This window comes from Thalassophryne amazonica, chromosome 16 (assembly GCF_902500255.1).
Source record: "Thalassophryne amazonica chromosome 16, fThaAma1.1, whole genome shotgun sequence".
Lineage (NCBI taxonomy): Eukaryota > Metazoa > Chordata > Actinopteri > Batrachoidiformes > Batrachoididae > Thalassophryne > Thalassophryne amazonica.
The window spans coordinates 31,664,619-31,685,357 of NC_047118.1; the positions used below are offsets into that span (position 1 = coordinate 31,664,619).

Genomic DNA, 20,739 nt, shown 5'->3' on the forward strand with positions numbered 1-20,739 from the left:
ATCCATCCATCTGTCCACCAGTCTGTCCATCCATCCATCTGTCCACCCATCTACCTATCTGTCCGTCCATCCGCCTGTCCGTCCGCCCATCCATCCATCCATCCATCCATCCATCCATCCATCCATCCATCCATCCATCCATCCATCCATCCATCCATCCATCCATCCATCCATCCATCCATCCATCCATCCATCCATCCATCACTTTCTCTTCCTCACCATTGTAGCCATACTTGTCCAGGTTCTTCTTAACCTGGTCAGGTGAGAGACCCGTGTCCTCAGTGACAGAGAAATAGGACAGAACCTCCTGTGACTCTTTGGCATGCGCATTCTCCATCCTCACTAAAGTAGAGCAGCTTCAGAACAGGGGGATATGAACAATCAGATGGTCTGATGCTCAGATCAACTGAACTCAAGCAGTACCAACCACTTTCTCGTAGATGTGAGTCTGGGTTAAAAACTGGCAACCTCCTGTGTTCACACGTAGTCTCTCTCTACCTCCCCCCCTTCTGTCTCTCTCCCCCTCTCCTCTTAGAGCCGTGGACCAACAGAAAGTGCAACCTGGCAAACTGTCCTGAAAAGTTTTATGCAGATCAAAAAGTGGCCTCATTGGTGCTTGCTCACCATGCAACCAACTCTTATTGGCTGACAATGTCACAAATAGGCCAGGACGGCCCTGTGATAAAGAATAGACAGAGGAAGACTGGGGGGTGGAACAACTGCAGAGGGGGTGTAGGAACCGGCATGCTGAAAATAAGATGGGCATAGCTGAGCATGATTGGAACAATGAGGAGGGGCAACAAAACAGTGAGACTTCCTGAATGAGAGGTACTAGGCATTAACTGGGAACATGACCCCAAACTACTTGGTGTACAGCGGGTAAAATAAGTATTGAACACGTCACTATTTTTCTCAGTAAAGATATTTCTAAAGGTGCTATTGACATGAAATTTTCACCAGATGTCAATAACAAGACAACAAAGCCATACATACAAAGAAAACAAAGCAAATAAGTACAGAAATTAAGTTATGTGTAATAAAATGTACTGACTGAGGGAAAAAACTATTGAACACGCTTACTGAAATTTATCTACCCCTTCATACAAAAGCTTCAAGACGCCTCCTGTATGGAGAAACTAGTCGCATGCATTGCTCAGTCTTGAAATCTTGAAGGTTGCGGAGAAGCTCTTCTATGAACTCTGGTCTTTAGTTCTTTCCATAAATTTTCTGTTGGATTCAAGTCAGGTAATTGGCTGGACCATTCTAGCAGCCTGGAAGATGACAGCAGATTTTCATCAAGAATGTCTCTGTACATGAAGTTTGCTGAAGAACATCCCCATACCATGATGTTCTCACCTCCAAACTTCACTGGTGATATGGTGTTTTTGGGGTAATGTGCAGTGCCATTTGACCTGCAAACATGATGTGTATTATGGCATCCAAAGAGTTTTTGGTCTCATCTGACCTGACTATATTCTCCCAGTATTTCACAGGCTTGTCTAACTGTTGTGCAGTAAACTTTAAACAAGCTTCAACATCCTTTTTCTTCAGCAATGGAGTCCTGGTGTGTGGTGAGCATGCAGACAGGCCATGGCAGTTGAGTGCATTATGTATTATTTTCTTTGAAACAATTGTACCTGCTAATTCCAGGTCTTTCTGAAGCTCTCCACAAGTGGTTCTTGGCTCTTGGACAACTCCTCTGATAATTCTTTCACTCCTTGTGAGAAATCTTGTGAGAAGCACCTGGTCATTGCCAGTTTATGGTGAAATGATGTTCTTTTCACTTCCAGATTATGGCTCCCCAGTGCTCAATGGAACATTTAAAAGTTTAGAAATCCTTCTATAACTAATGCCATCAGTATGTTTTTCAACAATAAGATTGCGAAGATCTTGAGAGCGCTCTTTGCTTTTACCCATCATGACATGTTTCTTGTGTGACACCTTGGTAATGAGGCACCTTTTTATAGGCCATCAGTTGGGACTGAACCAGCTGATATTAATTTGGACTGACAAGGAGCAGGATTATGTTCTAATTACTTATAGATTTCAACTGGTGTCTTGGAGTTTTTGCCCTTCTGTTTTTTCAGGTGTTCAATACTTTGAAGTGGTAGGTGTACAAGACAGTAGTGAGACCAGCTATGTTGTACGGCTTAGAGATGGTGCCACTAACAAAAAGACAGGAGGTAGAGCTAGAAGTGGCAGATCTGAAGCTGCTACGATGGGGATGGCCATAATTAGGAATCAGACAGACAGCTCAAGTTTGATGGTTTGGTGACAAAGTCAGACAGGTGACATTGAGATGGTTTGGACATGTGCAGAGGGGGGACCCAGGGTACAATAGGGAGAAGGATGCAGAGGATGGAGCCACCAGGGAGGAGGAGAAGTGGAAGGCCAAAGAGGAGGTTTATGGATGTGGTAAGGGCAGACATGTAGTTGGTTGGGGTGGCAGAGGGCAGGGTGAATGGAAACTGTTGACCTGTTGTGGCAACTCTTAACAGGAGCAGTCGAAAGAAGAAGTCTTACTTTGTTCAATGAAACAACCATCTAGTCTCACTGATAACCAATGAAACCGTCTGAGCCCCACAGGATTACTGACCATCAACTCTGTCTTCCCCAAATTCAAAAGCAATAAATTAGAGGACATCCGTCTTTTCACAGACACCAAACAATCCTCCACATCCCCACTTGAGAGCGGGGTATCATCAGTTTAAGAATAAAACGCAACTTGAAAGCATCAAAGTCTGTCCTAAGGGGGTTATGTATAAAGAGAACAACAAAGGAACCAATACAGAACCCTAAGGTACCCCATAATTTGCAAGTACAAGTTTATAGGTAGTGCTTTATACAAAACAAAGTGATAGCTGTTTTATAAATATGATGTCATTCATAAAAGAACCAGAACAGGAATATAAAAATAATTCTTGAGCTTATTCAGCAAGATATGGTGTTCAGCTATATCAAATGCAGCACTAAGATCCAACATCAGAAGAAGAAGAAGAAGAAGAAGAGCTTTTATTGTCACTGTACATATATACTCGTACATACAAACAATGAAATTTGTCCTCTGCATTTAACCCATCCTAACTACAATTAGACACAATCCAGTCACTCAGAACAGTGGGCTGTCACGGTCCCGGGGACCAACTCCAAATGTAGAGATGCTGCCTTGGTCAAGGGCAGAGAAAGTTGCCAAAGCTAAATAAGTAGCACCATGATAGCGTTTTCTTTTTAACATGGTGATTCTGTTGACAAATCAGTTTCCCTGACCTTGAAATATAAAAAAGGGAAATTTTAGGGTCAACCAAGTTTGGTGGAAACAGCAAAAGGACATGAGAGGAGTAGACCAAGAAAAAGACAGACAGACATAACCTTAGCCCCAGTGATGGACCATTATCAAATTTAGCCTTGCCTGGGCAATTGTGGAACCCACCTCTATATACGATGTGCCAAGTTTGGTGGACATTGGCAAGAAAATCCAAATTTTGACTTTTAACCCCAAAGACCTTGACCTTTGTCGAAACAAACTTCTTAAGGGCAATTCCGCATTCGCCCTTCATTCACCCTACATTGTAGACAAGACTAATTATAAATTAAAATGACTTTATGTTGATAGTCACAGACAAAATGTGCCTGAAATCTCATTACAATTGAAAGCCAGGTAATCTAACACGCAGTTTGCAAACTAAACACATGCACAAGAATATCTAATGAGGCCTAATGTTTGTTGTAGTGCAATTTAAGCATACAGCACTGGTGTTGTGTTAGTGACAAGATATCAATTAAGTGCAGCTTGTTTGCTGACACATGCATTGCATTCTATTGTTTATTTATGCTTGTAATTGTGTGCTCTCATCGAACCATTTTCTGCGTAATAATCCAGCACTGAAACGGAAGCAGGCCCAGTCGTGATGTACCCGGTGTGTGAGCGTGTCTTGGCAGTGTGGGAGGTTGGTACGTTGGACCTGTCTGCCTGTGGCTGCTCATCACTGTGATGGATACAAAAACACGCTTTCAGGGAGCATGGCGAGGGCCAAAAGTAGCAGCCTAGCAAGCAGCTAACGTATGTGTGTGTCTGTGTGTGCAGCATTGTATTATTAGAGGTGGCAGGGCAGCTGAGGTTTGAAGGGTCCCACTGTAACTGTACCTATAAGAGCAGTTGTGCTGCTCTGGTATAAATAGTGCAGCGGGCGGCTCTGACACAATGGCAGAATCTGAGTATTCTTTCTGTGATGTTTGAGAATGTGACACCCTGTAGAGTCAACCTTCACTCCTCTGCGGAGGCTTGAGGGTAACGTCAAAGAGCGGAAAGGCTATGCACTATAGTAATCAGATTACTACTCACTTTTAATAAATCTGGTTGCACGTAAGCAGAAAACTTACCTGCTTTTCAGTCTTAAATATTCCTCTGCATGCTCATATTAAAAATGGTAAAGGGATGATATTGAGCAAAAATGCTGTTCACATAACTTTTGGGGTTTTATGTCAACATTTTTATCTCAAAATACAGGTGAGGACAACGTTATTAGTGCTCACCTATGAAATGTAACATTTTTTTCAAAATTTTCCCAAGTGTTTTTTTTTTTTAACAGAGCAAGCAATTTTCTTCCCAGTTTTATTTGGATGCTTACATTATTTTACTTTGCACATAGAAACACAATTATTAACACAAAAACTACCAGGGTCAAAATAATTAGCCACCCTGATGCTAATAGTCAATTGTGTGCCCTTTTACTTGCAGTTTCAACATATATATGTATTATTTCATCATTAATTCAACTCATATTTAAATTATTATTGGATTTGGATGTCTGGGGATTGAAGTGGTCCATAAGACTTTTTATTGGTTAAATTGTCCTTAGTTTGAAAAAGTTTGAGAAACACTGGATAAGTGTAAGCTGCAACAGGCACAACCCCTAAAATGATTTTAGGGATGACAACCTTATCTTGTCTTCTTTTTTGTACTTTTAAACTTAATTAAAAAAGCATTTGCTGATTTAAGTTAGCTCAGCTAAATTTAGTGGAAGCTAATCCACTCACAAAAAAGTTAACTTTGCTAATTAGCCAGTGGTAGGCACAGTTATGCTAATCCGCTAACCGCTAATTATCGAAGCTAATGTTTTTGTTAGCAGATTAGCTTTTCAGCTAACTTCAAAAACCATCAGTGGACCAGTTAGCATCTGCTAACTTAGTTCTGTTTTTTTTGTAGTTTTTTTTTTTTACATAGTTAGTGAAAAAACATTTCTAAACCCTAAAATCATACATGTTGGCTGCTGTCTGCTATGTATTTTTCAGCAATCAGGCAGCTGAGAGGAGGTGAACTCAACTCTACCCCAGTAGAAGGGGCCTGGCCACTAGGCCGCCAGGCTGCTGCTGGTGCTGCAAATAAAAAGTTTGTTTCCATTTACAGCAAACCGCGGTCCAGCAGTGAGGCCGAAGTCCTCAAAAGGAAAGCAGGTTTTGACTTATGGTTTTGATTTATAAATGAAATTAATCCAGATAGTTTAACTACATTCATTTCAAGTCTGTCATTTGTACAAAGTGAAAATATAACACACATCTTTAATTTTAAAATAATGCACTAATTCTGAAGTTTTGAACATAACACACACAGATGCCAAAATGCATTATGGGTAAACTGACCCTCTGATGACTGATTTATTCATTATATGTAAAAACCAACACACAAGTAATGTGTGGTTTTTACAAATAATGTGTATTTGTAAAATATGTCATTTTGTAATTTGTTACAAAAGGCATGTGCAAAACTGAAAATTCTGTTTGTTAAGTTGTGATTCAGCAACAACCTTGTGATATAACTGGGCATCATTCACACTACTGGATGGCAGTGTGAATGGTGCCCGGTTATATTCAGTGGTTCAACTAATCCGATAGCAGATAATTATCAAAGCTAATGTTTTTGCTGTCAGATTAGCTTTTCAGATAAGTTTCAAAAACATCATCGGACCAATATCTTCTGATAAATTTAGTTCCGATACTTTCTGAAACATTACAGCAAACATTTTCTTTGCTGGTAATGTTTAACGGTCAAAAACGGTTGTAACCCTAAAATCAACATTTTATTCAGTTTATGTGTGTTTATATTTCAGTGAGCAGCCTGGCTGCTTGTCACTTGCTCATGGGTCATCATTAATCGCAAAACGTAATGGTGGTTGACGCAGGGAGCATTGTGGGTAGTGTAGTTCAGGTTTACTTTGGACATTACAGTGACTTGTCACTCGACCAAAAACAAAACAGACTAATTATAACATTATTTTATTTTATTTCTTTGTGGCTGTAATTAATTGCCACGACTCGGTAGGGAGAGGAGCTCTCATGGCGCAGCTGTGTGTACAGAGGGAGGACTTTTCTCGCGTTTAGACGCTTGTTTTGGATTTTAAAAAGGATGCTTTATGTGGATTAGTTATTCAGATGAATCCCACTGAAACTAACAGGAAGAATTCTATTTACTACGTGTATTTTTACTCTGCCAATCATTGCATTATGGATGGTATTTCGGTTATTTAAGCTGCAGAGTTCAAGCATGTGTAAAAGCCGCAAGCTTTAGCTCGTAAATGATGATGTATGTAATACTGAGATAAACTGTGACTATAATACTGTGTTTACTGCTTTTAAAGATGATGGCAGTGTTTGGGGGTTTATTTTTTTATTTATTCATTTTCGTGTGTCCTTGTGTTTGTGATCCTTGAATTTACCAGCAGCTCTGCGGCACTTAAAGTGAAACTTGTTTATCAGAAGTCGACAGTGTAATCTGATGTGGCGCGTCCAAATCATACTAACAGTATCGGTATCTTAATAAAGATAATTTTTTTTTATCAGTTTATCCGTTTATCGTCATAAAGATAACTTTTCAGTTATCTGATTAATGGTTATCGAAGCTAACTTTTTGGTTAGCTGTGTCACCACTGGTTATATACATGGTGTAGAGTTTGAATCACCACTTAACAACAGAATTTTCAGTTTTGCAAATGCTTTTTTTTTTTACTTTACTTACAAGTAAGTTACTTACTTACTATACTTTACAAAGACACATTTATTTGCAAAAACAACACATGTTACAGTCACTTGTGTGTTGGTTTTTATATTAACAATCAGTGATGAGGGGAGGCTTGTTTACTCCTAATGCATTTGGCCTCTGTCTGTGTTAATGTTCAAAACATTTCAGGAATTAGTGCATTATTTTAAAATTAAAAGATTGTTATATTTTCACTTTGTAAAACTGTCAGAGTTGATATTGATGTAGTTAATCTATCTGTATGAATTTGGTTTTTATAAATCAAAACCCTAACTCAAACATGCTTTCCTTTTCAGGATGTCTGCCTCCTGGCTGGACGCTTTATACTGTGACTGGAAAATGTACTCTTTCTTACAGCAGTGGGCAGGGTGCACAAAGACAGAAGTGCTGACTCATTGGTTGTGTTGGATTTGTGATCATCTTTGATTCTATCAGAAGCATTGGCTGGTGCTTAACTCAAAACTGACTTGGACAGTAGCTGAGAGTGTACCGGAGACGATACTGAAGGTTAGCGATTCCACAAATTTTTTTTTTTGTGGTTTATCGGTTAGCGTTATAAAAGTTAACTTTTCAGTTAGCCGATTAGCCAGTACTCAACGCTAACTTTTTGAGTAGCTGTGCCCACCATTGTAATTAGCTGATTAGCTAAACTGTCCACCACTGTCAAAAATGTTGGAGCACAGTCAAGAGAGGAGGAAGAGGAGCAAATGCATAATTATGCACAATCCATTTGGGATTCTCCCTCTTTAAATTTATTTCACAAATCCTCACATGGATGTTGCTGTTGGCTGAAACTGTGAAGCTGCTCTGTGCTCTGATAATGACTCTGACTGTTTGGCAATTTCCTCCCTAGCCACTTTAACAATCTCTGCCTGGAATCTCCCTGGTCTTCTTTCACCCATGCTTGGCCCGTGATTCCTGTCCTTTTCCTGTTGATGCTGCGTGCCTCAAAAGTCTGTTCCTGGAAGTTGCCATGGCCAGTTGCACCTTCAGTAAGCGTGTCTCTGAGAACATCATGTGAGGACACACCAGGTTTTTCATGCAGCTGTTAAATCACCAATGAATCTCAGGCCATGCTAACCATCGCCCGTGCAAGGAGACTTTGACCACTGACTGAGCTATGACCCTCCTCAGATCTGTTTGGGTTTTGTCAAAAGTTTGAGCCAAAATGGCCGCTGTTTAAAGATAGCCGCACAAGTTACACTGCAGGCATTCTTTTAAATCTCCTACAAGGCAGTGGTGGCTTCAGTAGGAAGTTTTATTTATTTATTTATTTTTGGAGCAGCATGATTATGTCATGGTAAACTAATAGAATTTGACATAAATATGCAACAAATATGCAGGTGCTTCAGTGTGAAGGACACCAGCATCTGTAAAAAGCCAAGGGATGCCCACACTTCACCTGGCTGCAAGCCGATATATGTTACTTTGAGAAGTGGGGATGGACAGTGTTTGCCTGGTGATTACCATCCAGAACCCAAGGCAGTTCTTCTTAAAATTTTTCTTAAGTAGAACTGCCTTAATTCTTTAATGCAGATGCATCAAAGGACATGTAGTTTATCTGCTAAATTTCTGTCACTGCATGTTCTGTCAGCATTTTCGTTGTGGCTTTTGTTTTGTCTTGTCACTGGGGCATCGCAGATGGCCCTCCAACCAAGTCTGGTCTGCTTGCGGTTCTTCCTGTAATCAAAAACTGCTGCGTGAGATTTTCTTTCCCACTGCCGCAATGTGCTTGCTTGTTAGGTGGGCAAAGTCAAGACCAGTGGTGTTCAAAGTATAGGTCACGGCCCAGCAGAAGGTTACTGTAGTGGACCACGAGAGGTCATAAAAAATGCATTAGCTTTTCAATTTTGCCATAGTTTAAAATTACTTAAAAAAATTGTTTAAATATTTTTTAAACGTTATCAGGAAGTCGCCTGCGACCCAAACCCGGAAAAGTGGTTGGAGGATGACGTGAGTGAGTATCAGGAGTCATAAACAAACTCGTAGATGTAATTACAGGGCACAATGCTCTCCACCTGAATTCTACCGAAGAGGGTGTGGGCGGTACACGAGCATGGCCAATATCACGTGTATCAGAATGCCAATTTTAAGAAAATGTCATAATTTCATAACAAATAAAAAAAAGAGACCACAAATAATTCACCTGATTTGTTTCCATTTGTGTCCTTTTCTCATTCATTAAATGTATCCATGTAATTTACTTTAGTTCTGGTGGACATTTAACCAACTTTCTCAAAAAGGAGGTGAGCTGTTGCTGGAGGGCCAACAGCCAACTATCAGCCAAGTACCCTCCTGGGGTATTTGTTCTTCATTTGTTGACGGAGTTTAACAAACTGTATGTTCCGGAGTATGAGCCACAGCTTCTTCTTCTTTTTTTTTTTTTTTTTTGCTAGTTTTTTTTGTACAAAATAATAAATAAACACAATTAACAAATTAATAAGAGTTGGCACCAACTGCAGTTTCTGTCCCGATTTCAAAATTAAGGAAACCTGGCCAGATAAAAAAAAGCAAAGTTTGTATTACATACTGTTTTATGTCTGCTTACATACGAATGTAACCAATTTTTGCCAATACACATATGAGTACATGACTCCTATCACATTCTTGTCTTTGGCTACCATACCTCAGGGCAGGTTGTGATTCAGCAGCATGAAATATACATTAATCGATTGGTTTGTGATACTGTCACAAAAAGCACCACATTTTTGTAACAGGAGCACAAATTAATTCTAATACATTCCGTGACCGTCTGCACGAAATTAAAAGTGAAGCAGGGGGGTCGGGGTGGTTAAGGTTAGGGTTGGGGGTAGGAGTAGGGTTAGTAATAGTGAGTTAAAAAAACTCTTCACGAAAATTTGTATCATTTCGTGACGGAAGCATGGAAAAAAAAGCCCGTGAGACTGGGTTGGTTTTGGTACATGCACTGGCACGTGTAAAATGCTACTTCTGCATTTTTCGCACACTTTACCAAAAAGGTAAAATGTCTCTGTGAAAATCTCAAAACTGTCTTCTGCTGAAGAGCACAACATGCTCTTCATGGGTTTCAGAGGAGCATAAGAAGGAGGAATCTGCTCAGAATGGTAGGTCTAAATTGTTGCACATCATACCCGCTTTTACACGTCTCTTACTTTTACACCAATAAAACCTGATCATTCACGTTTTGTGGATTATGATGTGTCACAAAATTTTTAAATGTTTAAAACATTCCTGATTACTCACAGGTTCTACAATGCTACATTTACCACTGATAACACCCACTTTCTAACCTGATTGGGTATTCATTTTTTTCCTCGCAAAAATTGTAATCAGGTATCAAAATCAGCAAAGGAAGACAGCCTTAAAGAAATGTTGCATCAAAGTCTAGAATAACCATTTAGAACCTTCAGCTTTTAGACCTGAATGCCAAAGTCTGCTTGTTTTTTTCTTATATCAACCAAGAGAACCTATTGGACATATTGTTTCAAAACTTGTAAAAACTGGTTAAATAACTTCAGTATACTATACTCTTTAATTACAATGTGTAGTATTTATTGCAAATAAAAAGTAGCATAACAGCAGTAAAAGTTGCAAAAAGTACAGTACAAGATTTAGTAGAACAACTGAAAATACTGTACAGTAGTGTTCAGAATAATAGTAGTGCTATGTGACTAAAAAGATTAATCCAGGTTTTGAGTATATTTCTTATTGTTACATGGGAAACAAGGTACCAGTAGATTCAATAGATTCTCACAAATCCAACTGCTTTTTTTTTTTAGCAATCCTGTGAATCACTAAACTAGTATTTAGTTGTATAACGACAGTTTTTCATGATTTCTTCACATCTGCGAGGCATTCATTTTGTTGATTTGGAACCAAGATTTTGCTCATTTACTAGTGTGCTTGGGGTCATTGTCTTGTTGAAACACCCATTTCAAGGGCATGTCCTCTTCAGCATAAGGCAACATGACCTCTTCAAGTATTTTGACATCCAAACTGATCCATGATACCTGGTATGTGATATATAGGCCCAACACCATAGTAGGAGAAACATGCCCTTATCATGATGCCTGCACCACCATGCTTCACTGTCTTCACTGTGAACTGTGGCTTGAATTCAGAGTTTGGGGGTCATCTCACAAACTGTCTGCGGCCCTTGGACCCAAAAAGAACAATTTTACTCTCATCAGTCCACAAAATATTCCTCCATTTCTCTTTAGGCCAGTTGATGTGTTCTTTGGCAAATTGTAACCTCTTCTGCACACATCTTTTATTTAACAGAGGGACTTTGCGGGGATTCTTGCAAATAAATTAGCTTCACACAGGCATCTTCTAACTGTCACAGCACTTACAGGTAACTCCAGACTGTCTTTGATCATCCTGGAGCTGATCAATGGGTGAGCCTTTGCCATTCTGGTTATTCTTCTATCTATTTTGATGGTTCTTTTCTGTTTTCTTCCATGCGTCTCTGTTTTTTGTCCATTTTAAAGCATTGGAGATCATTGTAGATGAACAGCCTATAATTTTTTCACCTGTGTAAGTTTTCCCCTCTCCAATCAACTTTTTAATCAAACTACGCTGTACTTCTGAACAATGTCTTGAATGTCCCATTTTCCTCAGGCTTTCAAAGAGAAAAGCATGTTCAACAGGTGCTGCCTTCATCCTTAAATAGGGGACACCTGATTCACACCTGTTTGTTCCACAAAATTGACGAACTCACTGACCGAATGCCACACTACTATTATTGTGAACACCCCCTTTTCTACTTTTTTTACTAATAGCCCAATTTCATAGCCTTAAGAGTGTGCATATCATGAATGTTTGGTCTTGTTGGATTTGTGAGAATCTACTGAATCTACTGGTACCTTGTTTCCCATGTACAATAAGAAATGTACTCAAAACCTGGATTAATCTTTTTAGTCACATAGCACTACTATTATTCTGAACACTACTGTATGTAGAATCAATAAAAATAAGGTCATTGGTTTCCTCAAACCGTTTACGTTGAATTAACTCATCAGGTTTTTAAATCAGTTCAATGATTTTGACAAACTGCTGCAGAAAATTCTTATGCTGACTAGACAATAAATATACTGTAGATCCTCTTATGTCCATGCTGCATGTCTGCGGGCAGGTTGGTTGGAGGAGTTTAATATTCTTTGAGCTTTGGAGTATATTTAACCCTATGGTTCTCCTGCTGGATAGCGCCGCCATATACGGATTTGAACGTGGGCAGGCTGGGTATGAGTGGATCCTCAGGGATGGAGAAACAATGCTGAGGACAGGACAATGGATGATGTCGAGCCAGATGGAGGGACATCACTGTGAAGAAGCTGATAGAGGGTTTTAAAAAACTATTTTGTCATCTTGTTTTGTAGTGAGGAGGCACAGTAGTTGCTCGGTTCACTCCTTTATGATGGATGAAGAGCAAAACAGAAGCTACTATGGACACAGGTGCTGAGGCACATGTCCAAGTTGTGTAAAACAAGTGGCTCTGCACAGCAGCCCCAGAAATGTGACCTTGCAGACACAAGTGTCACTATTATGATATGTCACAGTGTTCAAGTGCGAGTATGAGACAGACAGACGGACACAACAACTCGGCGTATGGTATGCATGAGGCTGGCATGCGTGTGCGTGTGTGTGTCCTAGGAATAGGGCTGCGATTGGTACACCACTTAAAGATTACCACCATTCCAGCTAAACACCTGTCACGTACCCGTGAGCACACACACACACCAACACACACACCACACACCCACCCACACACACACACACACACACACCCACACACAACACACAACACACACACACCACACACACACACACACACACACACACACACCACTAATATACACTACAATTCTTTTGAATTTTCATTCCTAAATTTTTCCTTTTCTTAATTCTCTGGCAATGTGGGTTATTTTTCTCCTAATTTAGGCAACCTTTTTAGCCAACTGCAGGCTTCAATGCATTTCAGCCCTGACTTACTAAACGTTTTTACATGTAAAGACAAGGCTCCTGAAAAAAAATGTGCATGCAGATTTTCTAACAAGGCACACTGAAGCTTGTGTCTTTCCAGTGCACAAAATAATAGTTATCGTCCATTTCATAATTTGGACTTCGTGGATACGCAATTTTTTGTGTGTCCACTCAAGTGGTAAAATTGTGGGATGTGAGCATACAAATAGGTGAGGCTTCCACATGCAATAAGATTTATCAGGAACAAAAGGAAATTTATTGGTATCTAATTGCATCTATATATTGCACCTTTGAAACCTGGCTGTGGGGAACACAGTGACTTAGTGGTTCGCACTGCTGCATCACAGTGAGAAGGTGCCAGATTCATGTGGAGTTTGCATGTTCTCCCGGTGTTTGTGTTCGCTCTTCCTCCCACTTCTGCAGACATGCAAACAGGACAACAGGCAAGGAGCTTGGTAGAAGACAACAACTGTTATTTATTAGAAAGTGGAATAAACACAAGCTGACTGTCAATCTCCCTCGGTCTGGGATTCCATGCAAGATCTCACTTTGTGGGGTAAGGATGATCTGAGAAAGCTCAGAACTACACAGGAGGACCTGGTCAATAACCTGAAGAGAGCTGGGACCACAGTCACAAAGATTACATTAGTAACACATGATACTGTCATGGTTTAAAATCCTGCAGGGCAGCAAGGTCCCCCTGCTCAAGCCAGCACATGTCCAGGCCCGTTTGAAGTTCACCAGTGACCATCTGGATGATCCAGAGGAGTATGGGAGAAGGCCATGTGTCAGATGAGCCCAGAATAGAGCTTTTTGGAATCAACTCCACTTACCATGTTTAGAGGATGAGAACATCACCATTTCTGTTGTTTTTACCCATAACTTCAGAACATGCAGTCATAGATAATCCAAACTATACCTTTTTGGAATCTTTATGATCAGACAAATAATGTAGTATAGTTTTAACATGACTGGAGCATTTTACATTTTGACATCTGTGTAATTCTTCATTGACCCCTACCTGGCTACAGCTACCACCTTGGGATGGTTATACATTTGTTTGTAAGCCATGGTACATTGAGGCTGGATTCGAAGTGCCATTTCATCACCTTAAGGGGTACCAACAACCTGCTTGGCCCATGGACAAAGTTCAGCAAAATCAAAATCTATTTAAGGAGACCACCAAGGCTTTAAAATTCTTATTGTTTTTATTGTCTCTTAAACACAATAGAAGGCAGAGAGAGAGAGAGAGAGAGAGAGAGAGAGAGATGTTTCCTCTCTAAATTCTGTAGTTTGTGCTCATTTCTGTAACAAACAGAATGACGTGAGGTATGAAACTGAAAGTGAAACTGATGCTGAAAGTTGTTGGGAAGTAAAACTGCCTGAAATGTTTTGTTTTCAATAAGCAGGCTACACTGTCTTTAATTTATCTGAGGATCATCTATGCCACTAGTCTGCCATCAATCAGGAAAATTACAAAGTTAAATTTGCAGAGAATTATAACCTCAGCATGGTCCCCCTAAACATGAACCAAATCACCTCAAAATTCACAATTGTTATTATTTTCTGGAATGAAACATTTTTAAAGCGGGGACATAGAAATCTAAACGTAAAGGAGAGAATGATCCATCCTGCCAAAAGTTCTGCACATTTTCCATTTGTTTCTGAACTAATCAGCACAGATCACATCAGTCAGGTGTTGATTAGCTGATTAGAGTCCTGAGGACCAGGATTGGGAAACCTGCACAGCAAGCAGATCACTTTATGGCACGTTCATATAAACAGGACAAGCTGATCTACCAATCGGACAGAATTCAATCAGATCAACAAGAAAGTGCCCATGTAAACGTGGCTAGTGTTCTAGACCATGGTCCAGGGTGGTTTTCACACCTCTATGACAAACTGAAAAGCCCTGAATTCCAAACCAAAGAAGGTGAAAGCACAGTGAGAGAACAACTGGTAGCAGATGCTGCCTTCTCTCAGAGGCTGAAATGAGCTGGAACCGGCACCGTCTGTGGTCTGTCTTCATCCCTTCAAAGATACAGTCGATCTCCAAACTTGATTCCTGTCCTGTCAGCATGTGGGGGGGTGGTGGTGGTGGTGGGATATTCCTGTGTGCATGAATAGGATGGGTATTTGGTGTTCTCCTTCTTGGGAACCATATGCCTCTCAGAATGTGTTCCTCTCATTTGCCATTCTAACACATAATGCCATTGTGCAATCCAATCCCTAAGCCTCCCCCTCCTCCCCCGCCAACCTCCACTCTCTGCCTCTCCCTCTCTGCTGCCATCCTCGTTCCTTCCATCCCTGACCTTTGTCCAAGGATACAGTTTCTCTTCTTGGCTTGAGACTTCTTAAAATAAAAGCTCCTGCCCTCCATGCATATATGTGCCCATGTGGCGATGCACACTGTGTCTTTGTCTTGAGCTCACTCTGTATTTCGGACGCAGCCTTCAGGCCTTCTAAGGCCATAGGTGAAGCTGTACTCAGAGGTCAGAGGCCAAAAGATTCAGGATTAAGACAACATGTGCACCAGCCTGCTGGCCATAAAATAGTTATGGAGAGCAGGCTCAGAGGGTGGGACCGGGTGATTCCTGGGGTAAATGAATGAGGACACACATTTATCAGTAATCCCAAATAGAAAATGCATCAAATTACACTCTAAAACTGTTAAAATAAAAGAAAAAAAAAGAGATAATTTGCATTGATCTTTTTTGAGTATTTCCAGCGCAGCCACTGAGTACACAACATGAAACCTACATAGTCAGACTAACTCAAGTTTAGCAAAACATTTAGTTAACTGGTTTAGTTTACATGATTTATCTTTTACGAGGTTAAACTTTTTGGTGCTGTTAAGTAGCCAAATTATTGCATTTAAGTCATTCTAACTACTTGATTTTACCTCTAATCTACTCAGAAATGTCCGTGCACCGTCACTTATGTCAGAATAAGTTACATACTGCAATTCCAGTTTTATTATCCATTTTAAACATTTATTCAGCTGTTTTTTTAAACTATGAACATCTTTGTATCATTGTCTTGGAAGTTAACTTACTAAAATGTGAACATGCAAAGACCTTATTTTTCTCTATGCTGAAAATATTCTTTAATTTAAAGTATGCAAACTAACTTCATTAAGCATTTTTATAGAATGTAGAAATGATTCAGGTGACAGTTCTGCTGAGTTACAGCAGCAGCATGACTGAACACTGCCGCATATTCTCAGTTCTCTACTTTCTCTACTATTAGTTTACTTTCTGTTCTTGATGCAGGGAAATGATATGCTGACTTTGAATGAGATCATCATAGAATAATTTGAGAAACACTTGTCCATTTGTTTGTTCCCCCAAGACCTTTGGCTGAATTTTGACTACTTTGTGATTTTCAACTGTGCAGAAACACAAAGAATTCTAATACTATTGAAAACAATTATTAGGTAGACTGTTATACATGTTTATATGGTTGGTGTGGATAATGCAAATTATACACAAACCTGAAAGGGAAAATAATGATATATTCTCAGGTATGCAAGCTACTTAATAAGGCACAAGTGTTCTTATCTTAAGTGCCAAACTGACAAGTACTGCAAAGTGTTTAGCAACAGGCCTGATCCTTAATCCCAGAGATGTTTTCTCAACTATTCAAATTGACATATTTCACTTCAGAAGATGGAAGACCCATCCAAACCCTGTTACCATCAATGGAACAGAGGTGGACATTGCGGACTACTACAAGTACCTGGGTGTCCACATAGGCAACAAACTGGACTGGACTATAAACACAGATGCTGTGTATAAGAAAGGTCAGAACTGAGTGTACTTCCTCAGGAGGCTCAGATCTTTCTATGTCTGCAGAAATATGTTGCAGACGTTTAATTACTCGGTGGTCCCCAGTGTCATCTTCTACGCTGTAGTGTGCTGAGGCAGCAGACTGAAGGCAGCTGATGCAAACAGACTCAACAAGCTCATCAGGAGAGCTGGCTCAGTCCTGGGAGTTGAGCTGGAGTCTGTGGTGGAGGTGTCAGAGAGGAGGATGTTGAGGAAACTGCTCAGCATCCTAGACAACACCTCTCACCCCCTGCATTGCCACACTGATGTCCTGTCACTGTGCCTTCAGCCATAGACTGAGACCACAGAGGTGCACCATAGAACACCACAATAGGTCTTTCCTACCTGTGGCAATCAGACTGTATAATTCCTTCCCCTTCTGCAGGATGAATACATAATGAACAGAGTTATTCAGTTATTCATAGGTGTGTGCAATATTGTCGAACAGCTTGTGCAAATGTCTCCCAGTCATTTTGCATAAATTTGTTGTAAGTATTGTAAAAGACAAAACAAACAAACAAACAAACAACAACAACAAAACAAAACAAAAACATTGTTCACTGTTCTGTACTCTGGCAAATCAATTTCCTTCCGGATAAATAAAGTTGGTCTTATTTTATTTACTGCAGGTTTACTTAACAGAAGAATGTCAAGTACATGTCAAACTGTAAATGCAAATGTTATATAACGCACAACTGTGACGTCATCAGTTTACAAAAAGGAAGAAGAAAACATTTTCTGCATGATTCATGCATAGAACGCAGTGATGCTTGAACTAAAATGATTTCCTGCTGTAATGCAAAAGGGAAACAAACTCACAAAAGAGATGCAGGCTGCTAGTAGCAGGATTCTGACCAACAGGTCCTCAAACTGTTCCACAACCAACTCCCAGATGCTTTTTCCTGATAGAAAACAAAATCACACATAGTATCAGAATACTGCAAACAAATATGTACAGTATTGTGAATTGTGTAGACATTTGCACATCTCCTTGTCAAACATGCAGGTTATGTCACAGTTAAATGTTATTTCACCTCACAAATTCAAAATTCAGGTTTTAGTAATATCTAATGAGTCGTTGTTTTTTTTTTGTTTTTTTGCATGCATGGATTTCAGTAAAGTGCAAATAGGAGTACAAGGCAATCAATTCCTTGGATGTTTACATGATTGTATTTGGATTTAAATAAAATCAAAGTTCATTATTATTATTATTATTATGAGTATTAGTAGTACTAATAGTAGTAGTATGAAAATAATAATAAAATCAGGCTCCTTTGCATATATATATAGAAAAGTCTTCTCTTTATTCTTAAAGCTACAATGTGTAGGATTTAGTGTCATCTACTGGTAAGTTTGCAGATTGCATTATGTCACTGATGGTCATGATTTGCAATTCCTTTGGGTTTTTAAAGATTTACGTCATATAAAGTATTTTATTCACCATAATAAATAATAATTTGATTTCTTAGCATTCATGTATGCAATCTTATATTGCTGAAATGCTCAAAATTAACCTTGCCTGGAAATAAAAAATAAAATAGAATTTTAACCATGAGATGTCAAGCCCGACTAAAAAACTCAGTTTCCCAGCATGCCATTCAAGGGTCACAGTGCATTGCTAAGCTACATATGCAACGTTAGCTTCAAGGATCTGAAAAAAGTCTGTAGATCTAAAGAAAGCTCTGCAGTGGTGTCTGTTGTGTGTGCAGTGTGATTGTATTGTTTGTTTATGTCACTATCAGTGGTGCACAGCAGAACGAGGAGCCAGTGACAGGTGTAAAAATGACAGGCAGGTGTGTCGTCACAGGAAGTGAGGGGAACTCGTGTACGTCTGGGTGGCACAAAATCAAAAAATGCACAACACAGATGGATGGGACGAGCAGTTCAAACAGGAATATTTGACAAACAGGTGCTGAAAGCGGACTCACCCTCCTCTGCTGGCAGCTCTATGGGTGACGACCGACAGAGGATGTTAGCACGGATACACATTGCAGTCACTCAGTTCCTGCATCTACATATATTTTTAAAAATGCTCATGAAACAAATCAATTTCAGAGTCTCTTGCACTTTCTCTGCTTGATTTAGGCTTTAATGCAAACATTTTGAGAACTTTTGCTGAGTCCAGCCTTGAACTGTCTGAGAATGTCTGTCCATCAGCTCACGCCTTTAATTAATGACACCAAGCAGCTGGTTGGATCTGGGCCTCCTCGTAATTTCAGCCAACCTCTGATAATCTTAACACCGGCAGAGGGGCCTGACTTTTACAGGTAATTTTTTTTTTTCTCTCAACATTTGTTTGAGATGATTCACACTAAATTGAGACAAACTGCAGCCTGGTTCACAACTTACTCACTCAATAATAACAGATTTTGTTTTGAATTAAATATGCTCAATAGTGCACACTAAAAAAAGGAAACCATTAACTTGTAGAGTCTGTAAAAGAGTGAAAACAACAGAAACTAGCTCCATATATGAAATCAAAGTTGCAGAGGGAGAACACATACTTGCCAACAAACACAGCAGGTGTTTTATGCCTAGGCTACAGGTCTTTCTGCAGTTTGTACATACAGCTTTGTGATGTCATAAAGTTGATTGTAAGGGAGAAAAAAATACTGCCTTTTGAAACAAATCAGTTGCAGGATGAAGACAAATGTTCATGAAACTAATGAAAAATGTTAATCTACACTTGGAACCAAATTGATGAGCTAGTTTCAGAAGCTGAAAACTCCTTTCATCAGTTCCCCTTTATGACATTTAGATACAATAACCTTTTCTGCACCTTCATGCATTTCACCATGCCTGGGTAAATACGGGATTCCTGTTTGTTTCCACTTTCTGCTTATTTCATCACTTAATTTCTCTCCTTTGTTGCTGCATAACCTGTTTAGGCCATCCATCCATCCATCCATCTGTCCACCAGTCTGTCCATCCATCCATCTGTCCACCCATCTACCTATCTGTCCGTCCATCCGCCTGTCCGTCCGCCCATCCATCCATCCATCCATCCATCCATCCATCCATCCATCCATCCATCATCCATCCATCCATCCATCCATCCATCCATCCATCCATCCATCCATCCATCCATCCATCCATCCATCCATCCATCACTTTCTCTTCCTCACCATTGTAGCCATACTTGTCCAGGTTCTTCTTAACCTGGTCAGGTGAGAGACCCGTGTCCTCAGTGACAGAGAAATAGGACAGAACCTCCTGTGACTCTTTGGCATGCGCATTCTCCATCCTCACTAAAGTAGAGCAGCTTCAGAACAGGGGGATATGAACAATCAGATGGTCTGATGCTCAGATCAACTGAACTCAAGCAGTACCAACCACTTTCTCGTAGATGTGAGTCTGGGTTAAAAACTGGCAACCTCCTGTGTTCACACGTAGTCTCTCTCTACCTCCCCCCCTTCTGTCTCTCTCCCCCTCTCCTCTTAGAGCCGTGGACCAACAGAAAGTGCAACCTGGCAAACTGTCCTGAAAAGTTTTATGCAGATCAAAAAGTGGCCTCATTGGTGCTTGCTCACCATGCAACCAACTCTTATTGGCTGACAATGTCACAAATAGGCCAGGACGGCCCTGTGATAAAGAATAGACAGAGGAAGACTGGGGGGTGGAACAACTGCAGAGGGGGTGTAGGAACCGGCATGCTGAAAATAAGATGGGCATAGCTGAGCATGATTGGAACAATGAGGAGGGGCAACAAAACAGTGAGACTTCCTGAATGAGAGGTACTAGGCATTAACTGGGAACATGACCCCAAACTACTTGGTGTACAGCGGGTAAAATAAGTATTGAACACGTCACTATTTTTCTCAGTAAAGATATTTCTAAAGGTGCTATTGACATGAAATTTTCACCAGATGTCAATAACAAGACAACAAAGCCATACATACAAAGAAAACAAAGCAAATA

General features: G+C 40.0%; 1 protein-coding gene and 1 long non-coding RNA gene across 3 annotated transcripts in view; both read right to left on the bottom strand.

The window, feature by feature from the left end:
- atp2a1 (ATPase sarcoplasmic/endoplasmic reticulum Ca2+ transporting 1) overlaps nucleotides 1-552 on the bottom strand; it is a 55,393-nt gene extending 54,841 nt beyond the window's left edge. For both annotated transcript variants that reach the window (XM_034189804.1, XM_034189805.1), the window contains exon 1: nucleotides 220-552. In XM_034189804.1, the coding sequence (XP_034045695.1) occupies nucleotides 220-337 (118 nt within the window). In that variant the 5' untranslated portion in view covers nucleotides 338-552. The remainder of the gene's footprint in view (nucleotides 1-219) is intronic.
- Nucleotides 553-17,638: 17,086 nt separating this feature from the next.
- Nucleotides 17,639-20,279, bottom strand: LOC117528254. Its single transcript, XR_004565716.1, has 3 exons — nucleotides 19,947-20,279; nucleotides 18,750-18,767; nucleotides 17,639-17,723 (listed from the first exon to the last, which is right to left on the bottom strand). It is a non-coding gene; the product is annotated as an uncharacterized LOC117528254 (long non-coding RNA).
- Between the last annotated feature and the right edge of the window lie 460 nt (nucleotides 20,280-20,739).